The sequence below is a fragment of the Bombina bombina genome, chromosome 6 (genome assembly GCF_027579735.1).
Source record: "Bombina bombina isolate aBomBom1 chromosome 6, aBomBom1.pri, whole genome shotgun sequence".
In the NCBI taxonomy this organism is placed as follows: domain Eukaryota; kingdom Metazoa; phylum Chordata; class Amphibia; order Anura; family Bombinatoridae; genus Bombina; species Bombina bombina.
This window is the reverse complement of record NC_069504.1, coordinates 561,232,284-561,259,654: the sequence shown is the minus strand read 5'-3', so window position 1 is coordinate 561,259,654 and position 27,371 is coordinate 561,232,284. Positions and strand designations below refer to the sequence as shown.

General features: G+C 41.4%; 1 protein-coding gene across 4 annotated transcripts in view; it reads right to left on the bottom strand.

Moving 5' to 3' along the window:
• The window catches only part of TCF12 (transcription factor 12), a 954,287-nt gene that overhangs the window by 667,847 nt on the left and 259,069 nt on the right, over window positions 1-27,371 (bottom strand). For all 4 annotated transcript variants that reach the window (XM_053717513.1, XM_053717514.1, XM_053717515.1 and 1 more), the window contains exon 5: window positions 4,883-4,985. In XM_053717513.1, the coding sequence (XP_053573488.1) occupies window positions 4,883-4,985 (103 nt within the window). The remainder of the gene's footprint in view (window positions 1-4,882; window positions 4,986-27,371) is intronic.

Genomic DNA, 27,371 nt, shown 5'->3' with positions numbered 1-27,371 from the left:
GCTTAACTTACATTAATCCGGTATCAGCAGCATTTTCTAGCAATTCCATCCCTAAAAAAACTTAAAACTGCACATACCTCATTGCAGAATAACCTGCACGCCATTCTCCCTCTGAAGTTACCTCACTCCTCAGATATATGTGAGAACAGCAGTGGATCTTAGTTACTTCTGCTAAGATCATAGAAAATGCAGGCATATTCTTCTTCTAAATGCTGCCTGAGATAAAATAGTACAACTCCGGTACCATTTAAAAATAATAAACTTTTGATTGAAGACAAAACTAACTATATTTCACCACTTTCCTCTTACTACCTCCATCTTTGTTGAGAGTTGCAAGAGAATTACTGGATATGGCAGTTAGGGGAGGAGCTATATAGCAGCTCTGCTGTGGGTGTCCTCTTGCAACTTCCTGTTGGGAAGGAGAATATCCCACAAGTAATGGATGATCCGTGGACTGGATAAACCTTACAAGAGAAAACAGGTCCGAAGTAACAACTAGCTGGAACTCCAAGTAAGAAAAAATTAAATTTCTCCCAAACATAATTTTCCATGCTGAAACTGTTAGACTGCAAAGGGAAATAAACATAGACCTGACCCATGGCAAATATATGCAATATATATTAAAACAGCCAAACCAGTACTGAAACATATCAGCAGAGGTAATGGTAGAGGAGTATAATGTCGATCTGTAAAGGGAAGTGGCAGATGAATCCCCACGACCGAATTTACAGAGAGCCTTAGAATAGATTTCCCATAGGTGAAAATATGGCATCCTCAGGCAATACTCCCTTCACATCCCTCAGACAAACACTGTACTTTGAGAGGAATTGGGCTTCAAAATGCTTAGAAGCGCCTTTCACAGAAGAAATCAAGCACGACTTGCTTCATCATCCTCCAAGGAAGGCAAAGTTTGTAAAACTGAGGTATGAGTGAGGTGGGAGGTATATTTATAGACATTTTGAGGTTCAAGTCTGAACTAAAGTATAAATACAAAAAAGTCAGTTATTAATATAGTAACCGTTAAAATGTTTCATGGAGGATATTTTAGATGTCTGCTTGTTGGAACAGTAATCATTGCTCCATAGCTTAATATGCATTATTTGCAGTTTGAAAAGAAACTAATATGAAATGATCTGCTAATGTAAAATAACAACAACAAAAATTTAAAACAATTCAAAGCGTTTACCAAAGTTCAAAAACAAGGTATAAAATGTACATTTTATAAAATAAATACACATAATAATGTTACACGGTGTAATAGTAAAACCAAAACAATTGGGCAAATAAGGATCCTATTAAAATATGTTTGAAGCATTAAAATAAATCTTTATTGCCAAGTGAGTTTGCACACACACAAGGTATTTTTTTTTGGTGATTGAAATGTCACATACATAACGCTACCCTGGTCACTACTAGACAGACACGAGTGCTTTAAAACAGATTAAGAAGAAAACAGACAAAGCAGTAAGATTTCCAGAAGAAATTGCAGACCACCAGGATTTGGATTTAGCTAATCCACTTAGATTACCATGGCTGTGTTTTAAAAGGACAATATTGAGATCACAAAATAGGTCACAAAGACAGCAAATATAATGTTATATATTATCAACAATCTAATTTAAAAGTGTCTATTATTCACATTGATATTTTTAATAAAAACTACTAGGGAAGGAATGGGGCAAAGCTTCATAATCTAATATGTGAAACAAATGTATCAATAATTTGAATCCAAATTGAATAAACCATGTTAAAATCATTCTTTCTTGCCAACCTCCATCAATAGTTAATGTTTTAATGAAGGAACAAAACATTTTTTAATTTATGCCATTCAATATTTTATGAAGCACTTTTGCACATTTTTATATTTAAAGGGGCATACAAGTGGTAAGAAAAAAAAATAATAATACTACTAAAACATGTTTAGAGTATTTTATAATTGCACTGTTGCTAGCATGTAACCGAGTTTGACTCCTGCAAAGGAATTAAAATAATCTCCTCGGCAGCAATGCCCTACTAGGAGCTAGTTGGTAATTGATGGCTATACACATTTGCCTTTTATCATTGGCTCACCACATGTCCCAGTAGTGCATTGCTGCTTTGTAGATGACTCAAAAGATATATATAGCTAAATGAAGGCAACAATTCCAATCAGTAGCGGACCTACGCAACACAGGGCCCTGGTGCAAAATTTTATTTGTGCCCCCAAAGGTAACTCATTAATAGCCAATAGCAATACTATATACATGCTTCTCTGTATAATAGTTTTTAGCATGGTTGATAAACAAAGTTCACTAATAAAAAGCTCCTCTGCATTAGGATTATACAGATTCTGCACATGCCTATGCTGCTATAGGCCCCATCAAGCACTTGGGCCCTGGTGCCGCTGCACCAATGCTAACTCCGCCCCTCAGTCCAATCTTATTTAAAGATTTCCATAGTTAATCCTTAAAACAAGAATTATTTGGAATAAAACAGCATATATTTACAAAATATTATTTGGGACACTAAAGTAAAATTTTCATGATATAGATAGAAAGCATGCAATTTTTAAGAACTTTTTCATTTATTTCTATAATCTAATTTGCTTCATTCTCTTGCTATTCCTTTGCTGAAAATGAATACCTAAATAGGCTTTGGAGTACCAGTAAAATAATTCTTGGGAATAAGAAGACATCTGCGACTTTAGAGGGACAATCTACACTAAAATTGTTAAAGGGACACTGAACCCAAATTTTTTCTTTTGTGATTCATATAGAGCAAGCAATTTTAAGCAACTTTCTAATTTACTCCTATTATCAATTTTTCTTCGTTCTCTTGCTTTCTTTATTTGAAAAAGAAGACATCTAAGCTAAGGAGCCAGCCAATTTGTAGTTCAGAACCATGGACAGCACTTGTTTATTGGTGCTGTCCAATCAGCAAGGACAACCCAGTTTGCTCACCAAAAATGGGCCAGCATCTAAACTTAAATTCTTGCTTTTCAAATAAAGATACCAAGAGAATAAAGAAAATTTGACAATAGGAGTAAATTAGAAAGATGCTTAAAATTGCATGCTCTAGCTGAATCATGAAAGAAAAAATTTGGGTACAGTGTCCCTTTAATGTTTCAAAAAATAGATGAAGCCTTTACTACCCATTCCCAAACTTTACACAACCAACATTGATACTTTATAACATTTAAACCTCTAAATTTATCCCTGTAAGTCTCTATAGACAGCCTCTTATCACATGCTTTTCTATTTGCTTTTCCCAACAATAGACTGCTAGTTCACGTGGGCCATATAGATAACATCGTGTTTACGCCCAAAGAGTTATTTAAGATTTAGCACAACACTAAATGCAAGTCAATAGATAATAAATAAAAAGTCATGTGATCAGGGGTTGTCAGAAGAGGCTTAGATACAAGGTAATCAAAGAGGTAAAAAGTATATTAATATAACAGTGTTGGTTATTCAAAACTGGGGAATGGGTAATAAAGGAATTATCTATCTTTTAAAACAATAAAAAAATATAGTGTAGACTGTCCCTTTAACTTCTGAAAGGATTAGTCTCCAACCAATTCCATCCTAAATTGTAAGTTTTGGGCTTCTGCGCAATAGCATGTAATTTGGGAGTTCATTTAAGATGGCCCTTATGCCCCTGTAGGGAACTGGGATATGGTATCTGGAGGCCTAGAGCTGTTAACCCTTCATGCTCACAATTTGCCCACTGTCAATGCTTGGCAACAGAGTCCTGTCAGAGACATGCTGATAGCTTGTAGTATTTAGCCATAACAAAAATTTAGTGGCAGCAGCACATATTTAATTCCGACTGTGATAAATTGGTGACAGAGTGGTGACCATGGTTCAGATTAGTTAACCCATCTGTAACAAATTGGTTTCAGTGGGAAAACTGTTTAATCCCATTCATGACAGGTTTGCTATCTAAGGTTTATAATTTCAGCACTGACACACATTTTATACAGATCAGTCAGAAGAAAAATCACGATGCAAAATAATATCCCAATGAAGGGTCTTTTAACCCTTTAACAACAGCTTATGTATCCTGCCGGCTGTCTGCTGCACTTAAAGGGCTCTAATAGTGAGTGTCTCGCTGACAGCAGCGAGACAGCACTATTTCTGCATGACTCACTGTTTGAAATAGCGTCTCACAGCTGTTGGTCCCTTGTGACAGGCTGACGTTAAGAGGATAAAGAGACGGTAAAAAAATAATCTTATCATTCTGATAGAGCATGCTATTTTAAACAACTTTGCAGCTTACTGCTATTATCTAATTTACTTCAATCTCTTGGCATCTTTGTCTAAAGCATACCTAGATAGGCTCAGGAGCAGCAATGCTCTACAGGGAGCTAGCTGCTGCTTGGTGGCAGCACATTTATGCCTGTTGTCATGGGTTCACCCGCTGTGTTCAACTAGCTCCCAGTAGGGCATTGCTGTTACTTTAAATAAAAGGAGAACAAGAGAATGAAGAAAAGCGGTTAGAAGTAAATTGGAAATTTGTTTAAAAACGTATGCTCTTAATCCCAAAAGAAAGTAAAGACATTAAAGTTTTAATAAACTTTAATTTTTTTATTAATAAAGATTTAAAAAATAATAAGGTTTATTTACCTTCCTAAAAATGTAATGAAGCGTTTTACAATAAACTTCCAAAGAAAAAAAAAAAACATATAAAATGAGAATACCATACGTTTAAACATGGTTGGCTCGCAAATTCATGCTATTCTCTATATTGCCAAAATAGCAGCAAATCTCCTAAAACTCAGTGTTAATATGAGAGTAATAGCACTGCCCAGATGCTATATGTGTCATGCTAAGACAAAAGGATGAAAACCGTTTTTAAACCAAAAGAAGCTCTGAGGGTTGTTCACAGAGAATTACCTACTTACCCATCAGATTTGAGTTCATGAAAGGTGTCGGGGACAATCCTTCATGGGGACCTAATCGACTGTCATTCAAGTGATCACTGTAATGAGGGCTGTCTGCAAACCCCTAGGGAAAAAAGAGCGAAGTATTAAGCAGATTATGTGGCATTCTTGCTAATTGAGTGTAATGACACTCCTAATTCATGTATAGAGTTGTAATTGGCCACTGTCATGATAAAGTTCGCTTTCAGCTCTGAATATTTTAAACTCATCCAGCTTATATATATTATCTCTTTAGACATTGCACATAGTGAAAAATCCTAGACTGTTAAATAACAAAGGATAGAACATAAGTTACTTGACAAGAAGATACAAATGTTTCATCTTCATAGGCACTATATTATACTTTACACAGAACTTAGATAATTTGCGCACAGAATTCTATGGCAAATGCTATTTTCTACTAATTTGATAAAGTTGTAAAGAACATTTACTTTTCTTAACAGTGAAGAGTCAAAAAGTTCATAGCAAGCCTCAGGAAGTATATAAAAAAATACTCACACATAACCACTAAAACCAACACCAGCTTTAAAAGACTCTAAATTCAATCACTGAACATTTATCATTATATAGCCTGTAAGCTATTGTTCAAGACAACTTTATAGTGGTTTAAACAAGCCCTCGGTAGTTTTCTGCTGTGATTACAGTGTCACTAAAGGCAAATTAACCAGAGGTAACCTGTCAAACTAAAACTACTACTTTGGGATGCACAATACTTGAATTCTGTCCTGAGTGTGCAGAATTTCCATATGATCTATGGTACACTTTATAATGTTTTAAAGTGGTTATATAGAAGTGATAGACATGAGAAAATAACTGGTCTGACATTTATTACTTGATTGTGGCCACAAGGATGTCCCCTGGTTGCCATGTCTGTAGTCCCGTCTGTCAGTTGGGCAGCTTGCTTAAGCAGCTGCCAAGGAAAACAAGTGGCTCTCAGCCAAGGTTAACACATTCAGTAAAGCCCAAATGGTAAAATAGTCTACAATTCTCTAGCAAAATAGGATGTCACTAAAATTCAGTATTGTACCTTAAAGTGAAAGTCAATCCTAGCGCTTTACAAACGCTAGGATTGACTATTGAAACAAATAAAGGGGACTTTCATAAAGTATAAGATACTTCATGTAGAAAGCTCCTTTATTTGTTTCAATCGATCGCCGTTTTTAGCTGCTACAGCAGCCCACAGCTAAAAAAAAATTCTGCTAAGAGGTGACATGGGAGCCGGATTTACCGCACGGCTATTGGCTAAGAGGTGAAAACGTCACCTCTTAGCAAAAAAATATTTTAGCCGTGGGCTGCTGTAGCAGCTAAAAACTGCAATCAATTGAAACAAATAAAGGAGCTTTGTACATGAAATATCTTATACTTCATGAATGAAAGTCCCCTTTATTTGTTTCAATAGTCAATCCTAGCGTTTGTAAAACACTAGGATTGACTTTCACTTTAAAACTGTAAAATGGGCAGATGACAGTTTACTTCAGTGATAAAGGTTTTACAAAATATTTGATAATTAAGAAAAAAAAAAAATCAGACCTACCTTTTTTCAAATAAAAAACATAATTTATGCTTACCAGATAAATTCCTTTCCTTCCAGGTAGGGAGAGCCCACGGCTTCATTCCTTACTGTTGGGAAATACAACACCTGGCCACCAGGAGGAGCCAAAGGCTTAAATATCCATCACACTTCCTCATTACCCCAGTCATTCTGTCGAGGGAACAAGGAAAAGTAGGAGAAACATTAGGGTATAAATGGTGCCAAAAATATAAAATAAATAATAGGGGACCGCCCATAGACAAGAAAAAACATGCGGGGGTCGTGGACTCTCCCTATCCTTAAGGAAAGGAATTTATCTGGTAAGCATAAATTAGGTTTTCCTTCCTAAGATAGGGAGAGTCCACGGCTTGAATCCTTACTGTTGGGAAAACTATACCCAAGCTCCAGAGGACATTATTCTAAAGGGCACCACAGCCTGCAAAACCTTTCTCCCGAAAGCTGCTTCAAAAACATTAAACTTGTAAAATTTTGAAAAAGTATGTAAGGAGGACCAGGTAGCCGCCTTACAAATCTGATCCATAGAGGCCTCGTTCTTAAAGGCCCAAGAGGAAGCCACTGCTGTAGTGGAATGAGCTGTTATCCTCTCAGGTGGACAATGTCTCGTAAGCTAAGCGGATGACAGTCCTTAACCAAAAAGATAGGGAAGTCAAAGTAGCCTTCTGTCCCTTACGCTTCCCCGAATAGACAACAAACAAAGAGGAAGATTGTCTAAACTCCTTAGTAGCCTGATGATAGAACTTCAAGGTGCGAAACACAGGTCGGATCCCAATCGGAGATTTAACAAAGGACTACACGTCTGGAAGCTCATCCAGTCTCTTGTGCAATAAAACCGACAGGGCCGAAATCTGTCCCCTCAGGGAACTAGCAGAAAGGCCCTTCACTAGCCCATCCTGGAGAAAAGATCCTGGCAACCTTAACTGTGTGCCCGGAAAAACCACGCTCTTCATACCAGAATAAGTAGGTCCTCCACACCTTGTGGAATATATGCTGAGTAACTGGTTTACCAGCTTGAATAAGAGTATCAATGACACTCTGAGAAACCTCTCTTGGCTAAGACTCAGCGTTTAATCTTCACGCAGTCAGCCTCAGAGAATCTAGATTTTGATGAACAAATGGACCTTGTATAAGCAGGTTTCTACGACAAGATAACTTCCACGGAGGAGATGAGGATATCCCCACTAGATCTGCGAACCACATCCTTCGTGGCCACGAGGAGCAATCAGGATTACTGTTCCCACACCTGCTCGATGTGGGCCATCACTCGAGGAAGAAGCAGTAATGGAGGGAAAAGATATACGAGTTTGAACCTCCAGGGCACTGCTGGTGCAACTATTAGATACACTTGGGGGATCCCTCGACCTCGACACGTACCTGGGTAGCTTGGTATTGAGACGGGACGCCATGAGATCTATCTCCGGCATCAACCACTTTCTGCATATCTCTGCAAACACCTCGGGATGGAGAGACCATTCTCCTGGATGGAAGGATTGCCTGCTGAGAAAATCCGCCTCCCAGTTGCAGACATCCGGAATGTGGATCGCTGACAGCGAACAACTGTGGGCCTCCCCCCACTCCAGAATCTGAGATCCTTCCTTCATCGCCAAGGAACTTCTTGTTCCCCCTGATGGATGATGTAAGCCACCGAGGTTATATTGTCTGATAAACTGGGACGAATCCAGAAGTGGCCAAGCCTTCAAGGCTTTGAAGATTGCCCGTAGTTCCAAAATATTGATTGGGAGGGAGGACTCCTCCTGAGTCCACAACCCCTGTGCCTTCTTGGCACCCCAAACAGCTCCCCATCCGGATAGGCTTGCGTCCGTAGTCACAATCTCCCAGGATCGTCTTAAGAAGCATTTCCCTCGGGACAGATGATCTGGACAGAGCCACCAAGAGAGCAATTCTCTTGATCGACTGTCTAATACAATCTGTTGTGACAGATCTGAATGATCACCATTCCACTGCCTCAGCATGCACAGTTGTAAAGGTCTGAGACGGAACCTGGCAAAAGGAATGATGTACACCATGAGACCAATCACCTACATACACTGAGTCTGTTAGAAATATCCTCATGGATATGGAGTATATTATAGTACCCAGGAATTCCACCCTGATACTTGGGATAAGAACTATTTTCCAAGTTTCTCTTCCATCCATGTGATGAAGAAGACTGAGAAGAGACTACAAGAGATTTCTTCCGCAAGACAAAAAGATGGTGCTTGCACCAGAATATCGTCCAAGTATGGGGCTACTGCAATACCCTGAGTTCTTGCAATGGCTAGAAGAGCCCCCAGAACCTTCGTAAGGATTCTTGGAGCAGTAGCTAGGCCAAACAGAAGGGCAATAAACTGGAAGTGCTGGTCCAGGAATGCAAAACTCAGGAACCGAAAACGTGTTCACTGTGGATTGGAATATGAAGGTATGCGTCCTTCAGATCTATAGTGGTCATAAACTGGCCTCCCTGAATTAAAGGAAGGATGGACCTAATCGTCTCCATCTTGAAGGAAGGGACACTGAGAAATTTGTTTAAGCACTTTAGGTCCAGAATCGGGCGGAAAGTCCCCTCCTTCTTTGGGACCACAAAAAGGTTTGAATAAAACCCCAAACCTCTTTCTTTGATAGACATAGAGACAACAAGTCCCAAGGAGGATGGATTCAGAACGCCCCCTAGAGAGGCATGCCTCTTTTCTGGTCTGGTAGACAGATTCGAGAGAAGGAATTTGCCCCTTGGACGGATGAGATCCTCTCAGGGATACAGTTAGTCCAGAAGCAAAACTAGAGACCGCAAATGGACTCGCCTGAGCCAACAGTCCTCCAGGAGACACCGTCGCCCATCAAACGGTCCCCCACCGCTCACCCCCCACAAATGAAGGGGACACCAGCCAAAACCCCCAAGGGGACAAGGCAAAGGAGAACCGAGGAAACCGAAAGGTCCCCTAATACAAAAAAGAACGCCTCCAAAAGTGAGCCCAACTCACAGAGACCCAAAGGGACCCAAAGAGGGAAAGGAGGCCACGCCTATACCAAGCGAAACCCGGGATAAAACCGGGCACAGAGATAGAACAGACTTCTCTACAATATCCTGCAAGCATGGAATGCCACTGAAGAGGCAAAGTCCTCCCAGTGTCTAACCATAGAATACCAAGGCATTCAACCATGAAAAAGTGTGTAATACACTCAGGTGAGAAACCCCAAGTTTGAGAAAAACAGAGAGAAAAACAGAGTCCATAACAGGACGAAACAGAGGGTACTTGCGAGGAAGAAGAAGTCAAGCAGGAAACAGACCGCAAAAGCAACCTCCGTACAGAGGGCATGCTTCAGGCAACCTAAGTCACCGGACCTACACACAGGTCCCTAAAATGAGGAACACAAAACCTCAATAGAGGCCCCCGAGACGGAGAGTACACCCTCAGAAACCGAAGGAAGAGTAAACCAATCAATGGAGCAAGGTGAAAGGAAAATCTTAGCAGACTGAGCTAACAGAATAGACTCAACAAGCTTACACATCCAGAGGAGACTGCGACCCGAATGTCGCGCCTTAGACGGCTCGGCCATCCTGACCTGCAGATCCACACTGCTGGACCAACCCAGCCTTAGGGATCCAAGACAGGGGAACAAAGAATCCAGAAACAGGTACAGGAATGAGCGTAAGGATAGCACAGCCATCCCCACAGAGTACAAGTACAACCTGACTCTGAAAACAGACAACAAGGCCATAGACCGAAGGATCTATCCAAATAAAGGCCCAACAAGTCTGACTTGGAGCCAGCAAGACCCCAGGGTGAACCAATCCCACCTTTCCGCTTCCCATCCAGAAAAAGCCCCAAACAAGGACTCCATCTCCATAGGGAGGAGAATATCCCCTAAAGAAAAGAGATGATGCCGGAAGGGCAACAACTCCTCAAGGCCTGAAGCCACCGGCTAATGGGAAGATAAATACCCAACCCATTCGCCTGCAGAGCAGGGAATCCACTGGAACAATGGCAAGCTGACAAGAGGAATACAACCCTAAGGTACACCAGAAAAAAGAATTTATGCTTACCTGATAAATTACTTTCTCCAACGGTGTGTCCGGTCCACGGCGTCATCCTTACTTGTGGGATATTCTCTTCCCCAACAGGAAATGGCAAAGAGTCCCAGCAAAGCTGGTCACATGATCCCTCCTAGGCTCCGCCCACCCCAGTCATTCGACCGACGGACAGGAGGAAATATATATAGGAGAAACCATATCATACCGTGGTGACTGTAGTTAGAGAAAATAATTCATCAGACCTGATTAAAAAACCAGGGCGGGCCATGGACCGGACACACCGTTGGAGAAAGTAATTTATCAGGTAAGCATAAATTCTGTTTTCTCCAACATTGGTGTGTCCGGTCCACGGCGTCATCCTTACTTGTGAGAACCAATACCAAAGCTTTAGGACACGGATGAAGGGAGGGAGCAAATCAGGTCACCTAAATGGAAGGCACCACGGCTTGCAAAACCTTTCTCCCAAAAATAGCCTCCGAAGAAGCAAAAGTATCAAATTTGTAAAATTTGGCAAAAGTGTGCAGTGAAGACCAAGTCGCTGCCTTACATATCTGGTCAACAGAAGCCTCGTTCTTGAAGGCCCATGTGGAAGCCACAGCCCTAGTGGAGTGAGCTGTGATTCTTTCAGGAGGCTGCCGTCCGGCAGTCTCATAAGCCAATCGGATAATGCTTTTAAGCCAAAAGGAAAGAGAGGTAGAAGTCGCTTTTTGACCTCTCCTTTTACCAGAATAAACAACAAACAAGGAAGATGTTTGTCTGAAATCTTTAGTAACCTCTAAATAGAATTTTAGAGCACGGACTACGTCCAAATTGTGTAACAAACGTTCCTTCTTTGAAACTGGATTCGGACACAAAGAAGGTACAACTATCTCCTGGTTAATATTTTTGTTGGAAACAACTTTCGGAAGAAAACCAGGCTTAGTACGCAAAACCACCTTATCTGCATGGAACACCAGATAGGGCGGAGAACACTGCAGAGCAGATAACTCTGAAACTCTTCTAGCAGAAGAAATTGCAACCAAAAACAAAACTTTCCAAGATAATAACTTAATATCTACGGAATGTAAGGGTTCAAACGGAACCCCTTGAAGAACTGAAAGAACTAGATTTAGACTCCAGGGAGGAGTCAAAGGTCTGTAAACAGGCTTGATCCTAACCAGAGCCTGAACAAATGCTTGAACATCTGGCACAGCTGCCAGTCTTTTGTGAAGTAAAACAGATAAAGCAGAGATCTGTCCCTTCAGAGAACTTGCAGATAATCCTTTCTCCAAACCTTCTTGTAGAAAGGATAGAATCTTAGGAATTTTTATCTTGTTCCATGGGAATCCTTTAGATTCACACCAACAGATATATTTTTTCCATATTTTATGGTAAATTTTTCTAGTTACAGGCTTTCTAGCCTGAATCAGAGTATCTATTACAGAATCTGAAAACCCACGCTTTGATAAAATCAAGCGTTCAATCTCCAAGCCGTCAGTTGGAGGGAAACCAGATTCGGATGTTCGAATGGACCCTGAACAAGAAGGTCCTGTCTCAAAGGTAGATTCCATAGTGGAGCCGATGACATATTCACCAGGTCTGCATACCAAGTCCTGCGTGGCCACGCAGGAGCTATCAAGATCACCGAGGCCCTCTCCTGATTGATCCTGGCTACCAGCCTGGGGATGAGAGGAAACGGTGGGAATACATAAGCTAGGTTGAAGGTCCAAGGTGCTACTAGTGCATCTACTAGGGTCGCCTTGGGATCCCTGGATCTGGACCCGTAGCAAGGAACCTTGAAGTTCTGACGAGACTCCATCAGATCCATGTCTGGAATGCCCCATAATTGAGTTATTTGGGCAAAGATTTCCGGATGGAGTTCCCACTCCCCCGGATGGAATGTCTGACGACTCAGAAAATCCGCTTCCCAATTTTCCACCCCTGGGATGTGGATCGCAGACAAGTGGCAGGAGTGATCCTCCGCCCATTGAATTATCTTGGTCACTTCTTTCATCGCCAGGGAACTCCTTGTTCCCCCCTGATGATTGATATATGCAACGGTCGTCATGTTGTCTGACTGAAACCTTATGAATTTGGCCTTTGCTAGTTGAGGCCAAGCTCTGAGAGCATTGAATATCGCTCTCAGTTCCAGAATGTTTATCGGGAGAAGAGACTCTTCCCGAGACCATAGACCCTGAGCTTTCAGGGATTCCCAGACCGCGCCCCAGCCCACTAGGCTGGCGTCGGTCGTGACAATGACCCACTCTGGTCTGCGGAAGCTCATTCCCTGTGACAGATTGTCCAGGGTCAGCCACCAACGGAGTGAATCTCTGGTCTTTTGATCTACTTGAATCGTCGGAGACAAGTCTGTATAATCCCCATTCCACTGTCTGAGCATGCACAGTTGTAATGGTCTTAGATGAATTCGTGCAAAAGGAACTATGTCCATTGTTGCAACCATCAATCCTATTACTTCCATGCACTGTGCTATGGAAGGACGAGGAACAGAATGAAGTACTTGACAAGAGCTTAGAAGTTTTGATTTTCTGACCTCTGTCAGAAAAAACCTCATTTCTAAGGAATCTATTATTGTTCCCAAGAAGGGAACTCTTGTTGACGGGGACAGAGAACTTTTTTCTTTGTTCACCTTCCATCCGTGAGATCTGAGAAAGGCTAGGATGATGTCCGTATGAGCCTTTGCTTTTGACATGGACGACGCTTGAATCAGGATGTCGTCCAAGTAAGGTACTACTGCAATGCCCCTTGGTCTTAGAACCGCTAGAAGGGACCCTAGTACCTTTGTGAAAATCCTTGGAGCAGTGGCTAATCCGAATGGAAGTGCCACAAACTGGTAATGCTTGTCCAGAAAAGCGAACCTTAGGAACTGATGATGTTCCTTGTGGATAGGAATATGTAGGTACGCATCCTTTAAATCCACGGTAGTCATAAATTGATTTTCCTGGATAGTAGGTAGGATCGTTCGAATACTTTCCATTTTGAACGATGTTACCCTGAGAAATTTGTTTAGGATCTTTAGATCCAAAATTGGTCTGAATGTTCCCTCTTTTTTGGGAACTATGAACAGATTGGAATAAAATCCCATTCCTTGTTCTCTTATTGGAACTGGATGTATCACTCCCATCTTTAACAGGTCTTCTACACAATGTAAGAATGCCTGTCTCTTTATTTGGTTTGAAGATAATTGAGACCTGTGGAACCTTCCCCTTGGGGGTAGTTCCTTGAATTCCAGAAGATAACCTTGAGAAACTATTTCTAGCGCCCAAGGATCCTGAACATCTCTTGCCCAAGCCTGAGCAAAGAGAGAAAGTCTGCCCCCCACTAGATCCGGTCCCGGATAGGGGGCTATCCCTTCATGCTGTTTTGGTAGCAGTGGTAGGCTTCTTGGCCTGCTTACCATTGTTCCAGCCTTGCATTGGTTTCCAGGCTGGTTTGGGTTGTGAAGTATTACCCTCTTGCTTAGAGGATACAGAATTAGAGACTGGTCCGTTTCTGCGAAAGGGACGAAAATTAGGCTTATTTTTAGCCTTAAAAGACCTATCCTGTGGGAGGGCGTGGCCCTTTCCCCCAGTGATGTCTGAAATAATCTCTTTCAAATCAGGTCCAAATAATGTTTTACCTTTGAAAGGAATGTTAAGCAATTTTGTCTTGGAAGACACATCCGCTGACCAAGACTTTAGCCAAAGCGCTCTGCGCGCTACGATAGCAAACCCTGAATTTTTCGCCGCTAATCTAGCTAATTGCAAAGCGGCATCTAAAACAAAAGAGTTAGCCAATTTAAGTGCTTGAACTCTGTCCATAACCAACTCATACGAAGATTCTTTACTGAGCGAATTTTCTAGTTCCTCGAACCAGAAACACGCTGCCGTAGTGACAGGAACAATGCATGAAATTGGTTGTAGAAGGTAACCTTGTTGTACAAAAATCTTTTTAAGCAAACCCTCTAATTTCTTATCCATAGGATCTTTGAAAGCACAACTATCTACGATAGGAATAGAAGTGCGTTTGTTTAGAGTAGAAACCGCCCCCTCGACCTTGGGGACTGTCTGCCATAAGTCCTTTCTGGGGTCGACTATAGGAAATAATTTCTTAAATATAGGGGGGGGGGGACAAAAGGTATGCCGGGCCTTTCCCACTCTTTATTTACTATGTCCGCCACCCGCTTGGGTATAGCAAAAGCGTCGGGGGGCACCGGAACCTCTAGGAACTTGTCCATCTTACATAATTTCTCTGGAATGACCAAATTGTCACAATCATCCAGAGTAGATAACACCTCCTTAAGCAGTGCGCGGAGATGTTCTAATTTAAATTTAAATGTCACAACATCAGGTTCAGCTTGATGAGAAATTTTTCCTGAATCTGAAATTTCTCCATCAGACAAAACCTCCCTCATGGCCCCTTGAGATTGGTGTGAGGGTATGTCAGAACAGTTATCATCAGCGTCCTCTTGCTCTTCAGTGTTTAAAACAGAGCAATCGCGCTTTCTCTGATAAGTAGGCATTTTGGATAAAAGATTTGCTATGGAGTTATCCATTACAGCCGTTAATTGTTGCATGGTAATAAGTATTGGCGCACTAGATGTACTAGGGGCCTCCTGTGTGGGCATAACTGGTGTAGACACAGTAGGGGATGATGTAGTATCATGTTTACTCCCCTCATTTGAGGAATCATCTTGGGCAATATCATTATCTGTGGCATTACTGTCCTTACTTTGTTTGGACACTATGGCACAATTATCACATAAATTTAAATGGGGAGACACATTGGCTTTCATACATATAGAACATAGCTTATCTGATGGTACAGACATGTTAAACAGGCTTAAACTTGTCAACAAAGCACAAAAAACGTTTTAAAATAAAACCGTTACTGTCACTTTAAATTTCAAACTGAAAACACTTTATTACTGAATATGTGAAAAAGTATGAAGGAATTGTTCAAAATTCACCAAAATTTCACCACAGTGTCTTAAAGCATTAAAAGTATTGCACACCAAATTTCAGCTATATGCTTTGCTGAGACCCAACCAAGCCCAGAGGGGAATACGATACCAAATGACGCCTTCTATAAGCTTTTTCAGTGATTCTTAGCTCCTGACACATGCATCTGCATGCCTTGCTCTCCAAAAACAACTGCGCATTAATGGCGCGAAAATGAGGCTCTGTCTATAACTAGAAAGGCCCCCATCTGAAAAAGGTGTCCAACACAGTGCCTGCCGTTTTTCTAAACGTTCCCCAAGATTATAATACCAATTATTAGTTAGAATCTGCATAATATGACTAGTAAAGCAATCGTTTTAGCCCAGAAAAATGACTACCAGTTTTTAAGCCCTTTTTGAAGCCCTTTATTCTTTTATGTTTAACTAAGAAAATGGCTTACCGGTCCCCATGAGGGGAAATGACAGCCTTCCAGCATTACATGGTCTTGTTAGAAATATGGCTAGTCATACCTTAAGCAGAAAAGTCTGCTAACTGTTTCCCCCAACTGAAGTTACTTCATCTCAACAGTCCTGTGTGGAAACAGCAATCGATTTTAGTAACTTCTGCTAAAATCATCTTCCTCTTACAAACAGAAATCTTCATCCTTTTCTGTTTCAGAGTAAATAGTACATACCAGCACTATTTTAAAATAACAAACACTTGATAGAAGAATAAAACTACATTTAAACACCAAAAAACTCTTAACCATCTCCGTGGAGATGTTGCCTGTGCAACGGCAAAGAGAATGACTGGGGTGGGCGGAGCCTAGGAGGGATCATGTGACCAGCTTTGCTGGGACTCTTTGCCATTTCCTGTTGGGGAAGAGAATATCCCACAAGTAAGGATGACGCCGTGGACCGGACACACCAATGTTGGAGAAATTGGACATCCAAAGCCAGCAGCTGGGTATGAACCAACAACCCTTTGAGGTGCAAGCACCACAGCTAACCACAAGTTGACATGGGCTACTCTAACATGAAAAACAATGATAACCGGAGCACTCGGCGCTTCTACCGAACCAGCCGAGCAGAACACTGCCACGTGTCTGAACTGCCGCAAGACCGAACGAACCCGACAGGACCAGCCTGCACCCCGGATCCTAACCGGCAAGCTGCATAAATTCTCCCTCGTAGGGGAAAAAACAGAAAACAGACATATTTAACATAGGGCTAACAAGTCCAAACCAACTTCCGAAGTAGTAATAAAGAGTATCAATCCCAGAAGGTTCCCGAAGGAAACAAAAACAAAAGACATCCCATCGGATACAAATAAAATATAAGGCAACCTGGAGGATAACGCCCAAAAAGACACAGGCCTACCCGCAGGACCAGCCAAACGGAGCCCTATCTTTCAAAAACTGGGAAAGATCTCAAACAAATGACAATCAGGAGAATATCCCCAAATGTCTAATGATTTGCACCATTTGAATCAGCAGACTGAAAATCCCTGTATCTGGTAACGATAGGGTCATTCAATAACTGAAAAACATGTCTGAGCAATATGCAAAGTCGTGCAATCCTGCACACTTTTTCTTCTGTCAAGGGGCACGGAATATCAGATTTGCCAAATCTTCTTAGACATCAAAAACAGAATGATTCCAGCCTCCAAATTTAATGAAACACCTTTATTATTTCATGCAGGGTCCCAGAAGAAACGTACAACGTTTCAGCTAAAACCTTGTATGTTTGTTCTGGGACCCTTCCTGAAATAATAAAGGTCTTTTATTGAATTTGGAGGCTGGAATTATTCTGTTTTTGATGAAAGGCACAACACTCAGGGACAGTTACACCCGCAGGGAACTGTAGAGGCCATCCCCAAGGCGGAAGGTCCGGGACAATAGGGCACGAGCACATTCTTAAAGAAACGTCTGGACTCTGCAGACTAACAATCGCCAACATTATGTGAAAGCGAAAACGTGCTGCAACCTCCGAGGGGGGAACACTCCACCCTGCATGGAGGAATCAGAAACTGTGCTACCCGAATGTGTAGAAGTATGAATTGGTAGGGAACACGCCTCTCGGAGGACAGGACCCCAAGAGGCGTATAGCTCAGCAGTCCTTTGATTCCCCGAGCCCGAGGAACAAGGCGCTCTTAAATATCATACGGAACAAAACTGGTCGACATGTGTCAACGAGGCCAATCCGGATTCGTCACCGACACAGAATCTGAAATCAAAATAGTAACTGAATCTGAAACAATCACAGTCTCAGCATCAGAATCCTCCATAACTGGATAGAGTAAATATCAATACGGACTAAAGTATGAAAACAAAAACGGCACCTGACACCCACAATGGATGGGGTCACTCAACACCTCCTATGACCAGACCCCTGCAGACTAGAATATCTCCTTCGCCACACGGTCAGGAATGCGGAAAACACAATTTATGCTTACCTGATAAATGTATTTATCTTGTGGTGTATCCAGTTCACGGATCATCCATTACTTGTGGGATATTCTCCTTCCCAACAGGAAGTTGCAAGAGGACACCCACAGCAGAGCTGCTATATAGCTCCTCCCCTAACTGCCATATCCAGTCATTCGACCGAAACAAGCCGAGAAAGGAGAAACCATAGGGTGCAGTAGTGACTGTAGTTTAATCTAAAATTTTGACCTGCCTTAAAATGACAGGGCGGGCCGTGGACTGGATACACCACAAGAGAAATAAATTTATCAGGTAAGCATAAATTGTGTTTTCTCTTGTAAGGTGTATCCAGTCTACGGATCATCCATTACTTGTGGGATACCAATACCAAAGCTAAAGTACACGGATGAAGGGAGGAACAAGGCAGGTACTTAAACGGAAGGTACCACTGCCTGTAAAACCTTTCTCCCAAAAATAGCCTCCAAAGAAGCAAAAGTATCAAATTTGTAGAATTTTGAAAAAGGATGAAGCGAAGACCAAGTCGCCGCCTTGCAAATCTGTGCAACAGAAGCCTCATTTTTAAAGGCCCAAGTGGAAGCCACAGCTCTAGTAGAATGAGCTGTAATCCTTTCAGGAGGCTGCAGTCCAGCAGTCTCATAGGCTAAGCGGATTATGCTTCTTAGCCAAAAAGAAAGAGAGGTTGCCGAAGCCTTTTGACTTCTTCTCTGTCCAGAGTAAACAACAAACAAAGCAGATGTTTGACGAAAATCTTTAGTAGCTTGTAAGTAAAACTTTAAAGCACGAACCACGTCCAGATTACGTAAAAGATGTTCCTTCTTTGAAGAAGGATTAGGACACAATGATGGAACAACAATCTCTTGATTGATATTCTTAGTAGATACCACCTTAGGCAAAAACCCAGGTTTTGTACGCAGAACTACCTTATCTGCATGGAAGATCAGATAAGGAGAATCACATTGTAAAGCAGATAACTCGGAGACTCTACGAGCCGAGGAAATAGCCATCAAAAAAAGAACTTTCCAAGATAAAAGCATGATATCTATGGAATGAAGAGGTTCAAACGGAACCCCTTGAAGAACTTTAAGAACCAAGTTTAAGCTCCATGGGGGAGCAACAGGTTTAAACACAGGCTTGATTCTAACCAACGCCTGACAAAACGCCTGAACGTCTGGAACATCCGCCAGACGCTTGTGTAAAAGAATAGACAGTGCAGAGATCTGTCCCTTCAAAGAACTAGCTGATAATACTTTCTCCAAACCCTCTTGGAGAAAAGATAATATCCTGGGAATCCTAACCTTACTCCATGAGTAACTCTTGGATTCACACCAATAGAGATATTTACGCCATATCTTATGGTAGATTTTCCTGGTAACAGGCTTTCGTGCCTGTATTAAGGTATCAATGACAGACTCGGAGAAGCCACGCTTTGATAAAATCAAGCGCTCAATCTCCATGCAGTCAGTCTCAGAGAAATTAGATTTGGATGATTGAAAGGACCTTGAAGTAGAAGGTCTAGTCTCAAAGGCAGAGTCCAAGGTGGAAGGGATGACATGTCCACTAGGTCTGCATACCAGGTCCTGCGTGGCCACGCAGGCGCTATCAAAATCACTGATGCTCTCTCCTGCTTAATTTTGGCAATCAGTCGAGAGAGCAGAGGAAACGGTGGAAACACGTAAGCCAGGTTGAAAGACCAAGGCGCTGCTAGAGCATCTATCAGCGTCGCTTCCGGGTCCCTGGACCCGTAATAAGGAAGCTTGGCGTTCTGGCGAGACGCCATGAGATCCAGTTTTGGTTTGCCCCAACGATGAATCAATTGAGCAAACACCTCCGGATGGAGTTCCCACTCCCCCGGATGAAAAGTCTGACGACTTAGAAAATCCGCCTCCCAGTTCTCTACACCTGGGATATGGATCGCTGATAGGTGGCAAGAGTGAGACTCTGCTCAGCGAATTATTTTGGAGACTTCTAACATCGCTAAGGAACTCCTTGTTCCCCCTTGATGGTTGATGTAAGCCACAGTCATGATGTTGTCTGTCAAGGTATTTGAAATATTATTAAATAACATATAGAAATATATTTAACTTTATTTAATAAATCTGTGGATATGCACATGGTCTTGAGAACAAAGGATTATCTCTGGGAGATCTCACACACTCAATATGTTAAATTATGCAATTGTATAATTTAGCAAGGAACTAAAATTAACACAGTTTGAGGAACCTCTATATGATTGCCTGGGAACCAATGTTAAATGACAGCACTTTGATACAATGAAACATTTGGTCTATCCAATTTCAGACCATCACTTAAACGGATAAAATCTAAAATAGTTGGATAAGCATAGTACTTACAGGAACTGTGCTGTATTAAGACTTTTACAACTACTCGTGGATTGACCCCATGTGGAGCAATAAAGGCCTTGGGAAACAAAGACAAATGCTAAGGTGTGAACATACAGCACACAGTGAAGACACATGGCTTACATTATGATTTCAAAGCAACTGTAGTTAGATTTCAAATAAACTATACTAGGGAAATAAATACAAGACATACAAATTTTGAAAGCATGAATAGCTTAGCCTCTGTGTGTTTAAGAACATGAATAGATGTTTATGGACCTGAAGAGAAGTGATCATTAACATTTATTTTTATTTCAGATCTACATAAACAGGATTTATGTATTCAGGAAGAAATACACAGAAATGTTACATACTACATCTGGGTGAATGCAATATATCAGGAGTTTTAAATACTACCAATCTGGAGATATAAAAATAAGCTGTTATTTGCAAAGAAATGCCAGAATACTGATAAAATTATAATACATTTTAAGCTAATAATTAACAGTGTTAAATTATTTTAATATAATGCTAGATGATATTGATGTTTCATATCAAAACGATCAGGAAATTAATCTGATGCCGCTTCACCTATAATTGATATTGGGAAAGACTGGTGCAAGACATTATGGCAGTTATTATACATTTTAAAGAAAGATGTTTTAATGTATAAATGTATTTCTTTGTCATGCTGCATTTATTTGTACTGTCTAATTGTAATGCTGCCACCCGGTGTTATGTTGCGAGAACTACAGCCAGAAGGTTCTTTCTGGCTGTTAAAAATGAAATTTCCAAGGGCCAATCCGATTTAGACTTCCCAGATAACCAATGGGAAGGTCAGCTCCCGCAGGGCCACCCACAATTTACCAATGATGGAAAAACCAAATAAAAAGTGAATGCAATGGAGAGAAAAGGACAGATTTTCTGCTGAAGCTAAAACTTGTAACTGGTTCCCGCTGGGTGTGAGATACCACTTTACTTGAGCAAAGCTAATCTACCCTTCTCATTGATTGCGATATACACTTATTGGTGATCTGAGGTGAAATAATTCCTACCAAGGAATATCGGATATCGACTGCTTTTTACTTTGGTAACGTATTCAAGGTTTTGTAAGATAAGTTATTTGTATAGTTAATTTGTATTTAATAGATTTAAAGAAGCAGTGTTTTTTTTTTTGTTTTGTTTTTTTTTCAAGTTAGCATTTCACAGCCTATATATATATTGTTTAAATCTGCGTCTGATTGACCAAGTAACTCATCTATGCAAATTCTGATATTGTCAGTTAATTTTGTATTAGGATAAATTGCAGTTAAATAGCAGAATATATACATTATCCTATTGTTGAAAGAGCACAGTTTAGAATTGTATTGCTTGGATGTTAAAGGTTTTAATCCCATTGTGTTAAATAAATAAGGCTAAATTGTGAAGGTATATTTTTCTGGGTTTTGTAAGAAGGATAGCATATCTTAAGAGTTGGTTTTAACGCATATAAATTTTGTTTCATTTCCTTTTATTGCAAATATACTTCAATATGTTTATGGATATTAACTAAATAAAAGAATTCAGATATTTATATTAATTGTATGGTCTAGTAGGTGCATGGTTGATAAGGGTTTCTATTTCTTTGTATTGTGTTTATAACCCTGCCATAAACTTATATATATTATTTGGATAGCACTGCTAAGATTTTCATAAATATACTGACATGTCCGACTGAAATCTGATGAACCTCAGGGTTGTTAACTGAGGCCAAGCCTGAAGAGCATTGAATATTGCCCTCAATTCCAGAATATTTATTGGGAGGAGTTTCTCCTCCTGAGTCCACGATCCCTGAGCCTTCTGGGAGTTCCAGACTGCACCCCAACCTAGAAGGCTGGCATCTGTCGTTACAATTGTCCAATCTGGCCTGCGAAAGGTCATACCTTTGGACAGATGGACCCGAGATAGCCACCAGAGAAGAGAACCTCTGGTCTCTTGATCCAGATTTAGTAAAGGGGACAAATCTGTGTAATCCCCATTCCACTGACTGAGCATGCATAGTTGCAGCGGTCTGAGATGTAGGCGCGCAAACAGAACTATGTCCATTGCCGCTACCATTAAGCCGATTACCTCCATGCACTGAGCCACCGAAGGGCGCTCCGTCAGGTAAATTTTTATTTCTACAGAATCTATCAGAGTCCCTAGGAAGGAGACTCTTGTGAGTGGGGACAGAGAACTCTTTTCCTCGCTCACTTTCCACCCGTGTGACCTCAGAAGTGCCAGAACTATGTCCGTATGGGACTTGGCAATTTGGAAATTTGACGCCTGTATCAGGATGTCGTCTAGATAAGGGGCCACTGCTATGCCCCGCGGCCTTAGAACCGCCAGAAGCGACCCCAGAACCTTTGTAAAAATTCTTGGGGCTGTAGCTAACCCGAAGGGAAGAGCCACAAACTGGTAATGCCTATCCAGAAAGGCAAACCTTAAGAACCGATGATGATCTTTGTGTATCGCAATGTGAAGGTAAGCATCCTTTAGATCCACCATAGTCATATATTGACCCTCCTGGATCATAGGTAGGATGGTACGAATAGTTTCCATTTTGAATGATGGAACTCTGAGGAATTTGTTTAAGATCTTTAGATCCAAGATTGGTTTGAAGGTTCCCTCTTTTTTGGGAACCACAAACAGATTTGAGTAAAATCCCTGTCCCTGTTCCTCCTTTGGAACTGGATGGATCACTCCCATAACTAGGAGGTCTTGCACACTGTGCAAGAATGCCTCTTTCTTTATCTGGTTGACAGATAATCGTGAAAGGTGAAATCTCCCTTGTGGAGGAGAAGCCCTGAAGTCCAGAAGATACCCCTGAGATATAATCTCCAACGCCCAGGGATCCTGAACATCTCTTGCCCACTCCTGGGCGAAGAGAGAAAGTCTGCCCGCTACTAGATCCGTTACCGGATAGGGGGCTGTTCCTTCATGCTGTCTTAGAGGCAGCAGCAGGCTTTTTGGCCTGCTTGCCTTTGTTCCAGGACTGGTTAGGTTTCCAGGCCGTCTTGGACTGAGCAAAAGTTCCCTCTTGTTTTGTAGCAGAGGAAGTTGATGCTGCACTTGCCTTGAAGTTTCGAAAGGCACGAAAATTAGACTGTTTGGCCCTTGATTTGGACCTGTCCTGAGGAAGGGCATGACCTTTACCTCCAGTAATGTCAGCAATAATTTCCTTCAAACCAGGCCCGAATAGGGTCTGTCCCTTGAAGGGAATGTTAAGTAGTTTAGACTTTGAAGTCACGTCAGCTGACCAAGATTTAAGCCATAGCGCCCTACGCGCCTGGATGGCAAATCCAGAATTCTTAGCCGTTAGTTTAGTCAAATGAACAATGGCATCAGAAACAAAAGAATTAGCTAGCTTAAGTGCTCTAAGCTTGTTAAGTATGTCCTCCAATGGAGTCGTTGTCTGTAAAGCCTCTTCCAGAGACTCAAACCAGAACGCCGCAGCAGCAGTGACAGGAGCAATGCATGCAAGGGGCTGCAGGATAAAACCTTGTTGAATAAACATTTTCTTAAGGTAACCCTCTAATTTCTTATCCATAGGATCTGAAAAAGCACAACTGTCCTTGACAGGGATATTAGTACGCTTTGCTAAAGTAGAAACTGCTCCCTCCACCTTAGGGACCGTCTACCATAAGTCCCGTGTGGTGGCGTCTATGGGAAACATTTTTCTAAAAATAGGAGGGGGGGGAAACGGCACACCGGGTCTATCTCACTCTTTATTAATAATTTCTGTAAACCTTTTAGGTATTGGAAAAACCTCAGTACACACCGGCACTGCAAAGTATTTATCCAGTCTACACAATTTCTCTGGCACTGCAATTGTGTCACAGTCATTCAGAGCAGCTAAAACCTCCCTAAGCAAAACACGGAGGTTCTCAAGCTTAAATTTAAAAGTAGAAATATCAGAATCAGGTTTCCCTGAGTCAGAGATATCACCCACAGACTGAAGCTCTCCTTCCTCAGCTTCTGCATATTGTGAGGCAGTATCAGACATGGCCCTTAAAGCATCTGTATGCTCTGTATTACGCCTAACACCAGAGCTATCACGCTTTCCTCTAAATTCAGGTAGTCTGGCTAATACAGGTGATAGTGTATTATCCATGACTGCCGCCATGTCTTGTAAAGTAATCGCTCTGGGCGTCCTTGATGTACTTGGCGCCATTTGAGCGTGAGTCCCTTGAGCGGGAGTCAATGGGTCTGACACGTGGGGAGAGTTAGTCGGCATAACTTCCCCCTCGTCAGAATCCTCTGGTGATAAATTTTTTAAAGACAAAAGCTGATCTTTATTGTTTAAAGTGAAATCAATACATTTAGTACACATTCTCATATGGGGTTCCACCATGGCTTTTAAACATAATGAACAAGGAGTTTCCTCTATGTCAGGCATGTTTATACAAACTAGCAATGAGACTAGCAAGCTTGGAAAACACTTTAAATCAAGTTAACAAGCAAATATAAAAAACGGTACTGTGCCTTTAAGAGAAACAAATTTTGTCAAAATTTGAAAAACAGTGAAAAAAGGCAGTAAATCAAACAAAATTTTTACAGTGTATGTAATAGGTTAGCAGAGCATTGCACCCACTTGCAAATGGATGATTAACCCCTTAATGCAAAAAACGGATAAAAAAAACGAAATAAATGTTTTTTAAACAGTCACAACTGCCACAGCTCAGCTGTGGCCCTACCTTCCTCAATAAACGACTTTTGAAGCCTTTAGAGCCCTTCAGAGATGTCATATAGCATGCAGGGGACTGCTGAGGGAAGCTGAATGTCTCTGTAATTTTAACGGCGCAAAAAAAGCGCTAAAATAGGCCCCTCCCACTCCTACTACAACAGTGGAAAGCCTCAGGAAACTGTTTCTAGGCAAAAATCAAGCCAGCCATGTGGAAAAAACTAGGCCCCAATAAGTTTTATCACGTTTTATATTGCCATATTATCAGAGTATATATCTCTGATAGTAAGCCTGATACAAGTCGCTATTAAATCACTGTTTTTAGGTTTAACTTACATTAATCACGTACTAGCAGCATTTTCTAGTCCCTAGAAAAAACTTAAAACTGCACATACCTCAATAGCAGGATAACCTGCACGCCATTCTCCCTCTGAAGTTACCTCACTCCACAGACATATGTGAGAACAGCAGTGGATCTTAGTTACAAGCTGCTAAGATCATAGAAAACGCAGGCAGATTCTTCTTCTAAATACTGCCTGAGATAAAATAGTACAACTCCGGTACTATTTGAAAATAAATTTTTGATTGAAGAAAAAACTAACTATATTTTACCACTCTCCTCTTACTACCTCCATCTTTGTTGAGAGTTGCAATAGAATGACTGGATATGGCAGTTAGGGGAGGAGCTATATAGCAGCTCTGCTGTGGGTGTCCTCTTGCAACTTCCTGTTGGGAAGGAGAATATCCCACAAGTAATGGATGATCCGTGGACTGGATACACCTTACAAGAGAAATGGGGAACGGAACGAAACCACGCCCCAACACAAGGTGAACGAACAGTCCAAAAAAGTGCGCCCAACCAAAAGGCTGCGTCACTTCCAAAGGCCTCAAAGTTCCAACCACGAGCCCATAAACATCACACATAAGCAGGTTGAATCACATAACAAACATGATTATAAACCCCCTCAGGAGATATTAACCCTCGATTCCAAGATACTAACAGAGATTCACTGAGACCCTTATGTCATATAGTTAGACCTGCAGAGGTGTGTAACCTCTCGGGAAAACATTCACATTACAGTACATTGACGATAAAGTAAAATGAAACAATCTTACCGGAATCTACACCGTGGAACAGGAACACGGCCTTTCAAGTGTGACGAATAGTAGCATCGCCTCCGCCATGGACTTGAGAGAAGAAAGCAGGCAGCGGAGCAAAGTTTGACAACGCCTATTGCTTGAGGAGCTGTTAATATGAATCGGGATGGTTTCGCAGAAAGACTCTCCCTGAATCTTGGACTTTCATCCAAGCCCTCACTGAGAGACTGACAGGATTGCTAAAAACTCCTGTCCCATACCGAAGAGTACTACCCTCCATAAGAGAAAAAAACAGAATTTATGCTTACCTAATCAATTACTTTCTCTTACGGTGTATCCAGTCCACAGATTCATCCTTACTTGTGGGATATTCTCAATCCCTACAGGAAGTGGCAAAGAGAGCACACAGCGGTGCTGTCCATATAGCTCCCCTCAGGCTCCGCCCCCCCCAGTCATTCGACCGACGGTTAGGAGAAAAAGGAGAAACCATAGGGTGCAATGGTGACTGTAGTTTTACACAAATAAATTTGAACCTGACTTAATTGCCAGGGCGGGCCGTGGACTGGACACACCGTAAGAGAATGTAATTTATCAGGTAAGCATAAATTCTGTTTGCTCTTACATGGTGTATCCAGTCCACGGATTCATCCTTACTTGTGGGATACCAATACCAAAGCTTTAGGACACGGATGAAGGGAGGGAACAAGTCAGGTAACCTAAACGGAAGGCACCACTGCTTGCAAAACCTTTCTCCCAAAAATAGCCTCCGAAGAAGCAAAAGTATCGAATTTGTAAAATTTGGCAAATGTATGCAGTAAAGACCAAGTCGCTGCCTTACAAATCTGTTCAACAGAAGCCTCATTCTTGAAAGCCCATGTGGAAGCCACAGCTCTGGTGGAATGAGCTGTAATTCGTTCAGGAGGCTGCTGTCCAGCAGTCTCATAAGCCAATCGGATGATGCTTTTCAGCCAGAAGGAAAGAGAGGTAGCAGTCGCTTTCTGACCTCTCCTCTTACCATAATAGACAACAAACAAGGATGATGTTTGTCTGAAATCTTTAGTTGCATTTAAATAGAATTTTAAAGCACGAACCACATCAAGATTGTGTAACAGTTGTTCCTTCTTAGAAACTGGATTAGGGCACAGAGAAGGAACAAGGATTTCCTGGTTAATATTCTTATTAGAAACCACTTTTGGAAGGAAACCAGGTTTGGTACGCAAAACAACCTTATCTGCATGGAACACCAGATAGGGTGAATTACACTGCAAAGCAGACAATTCAGAAACTCTTTGAGCAGAAGAGATAGCTACTAAAAACAAAACTTTCCAAGATAATAACTTAATATCTATGGAATGTAAAGGTTCAAACGG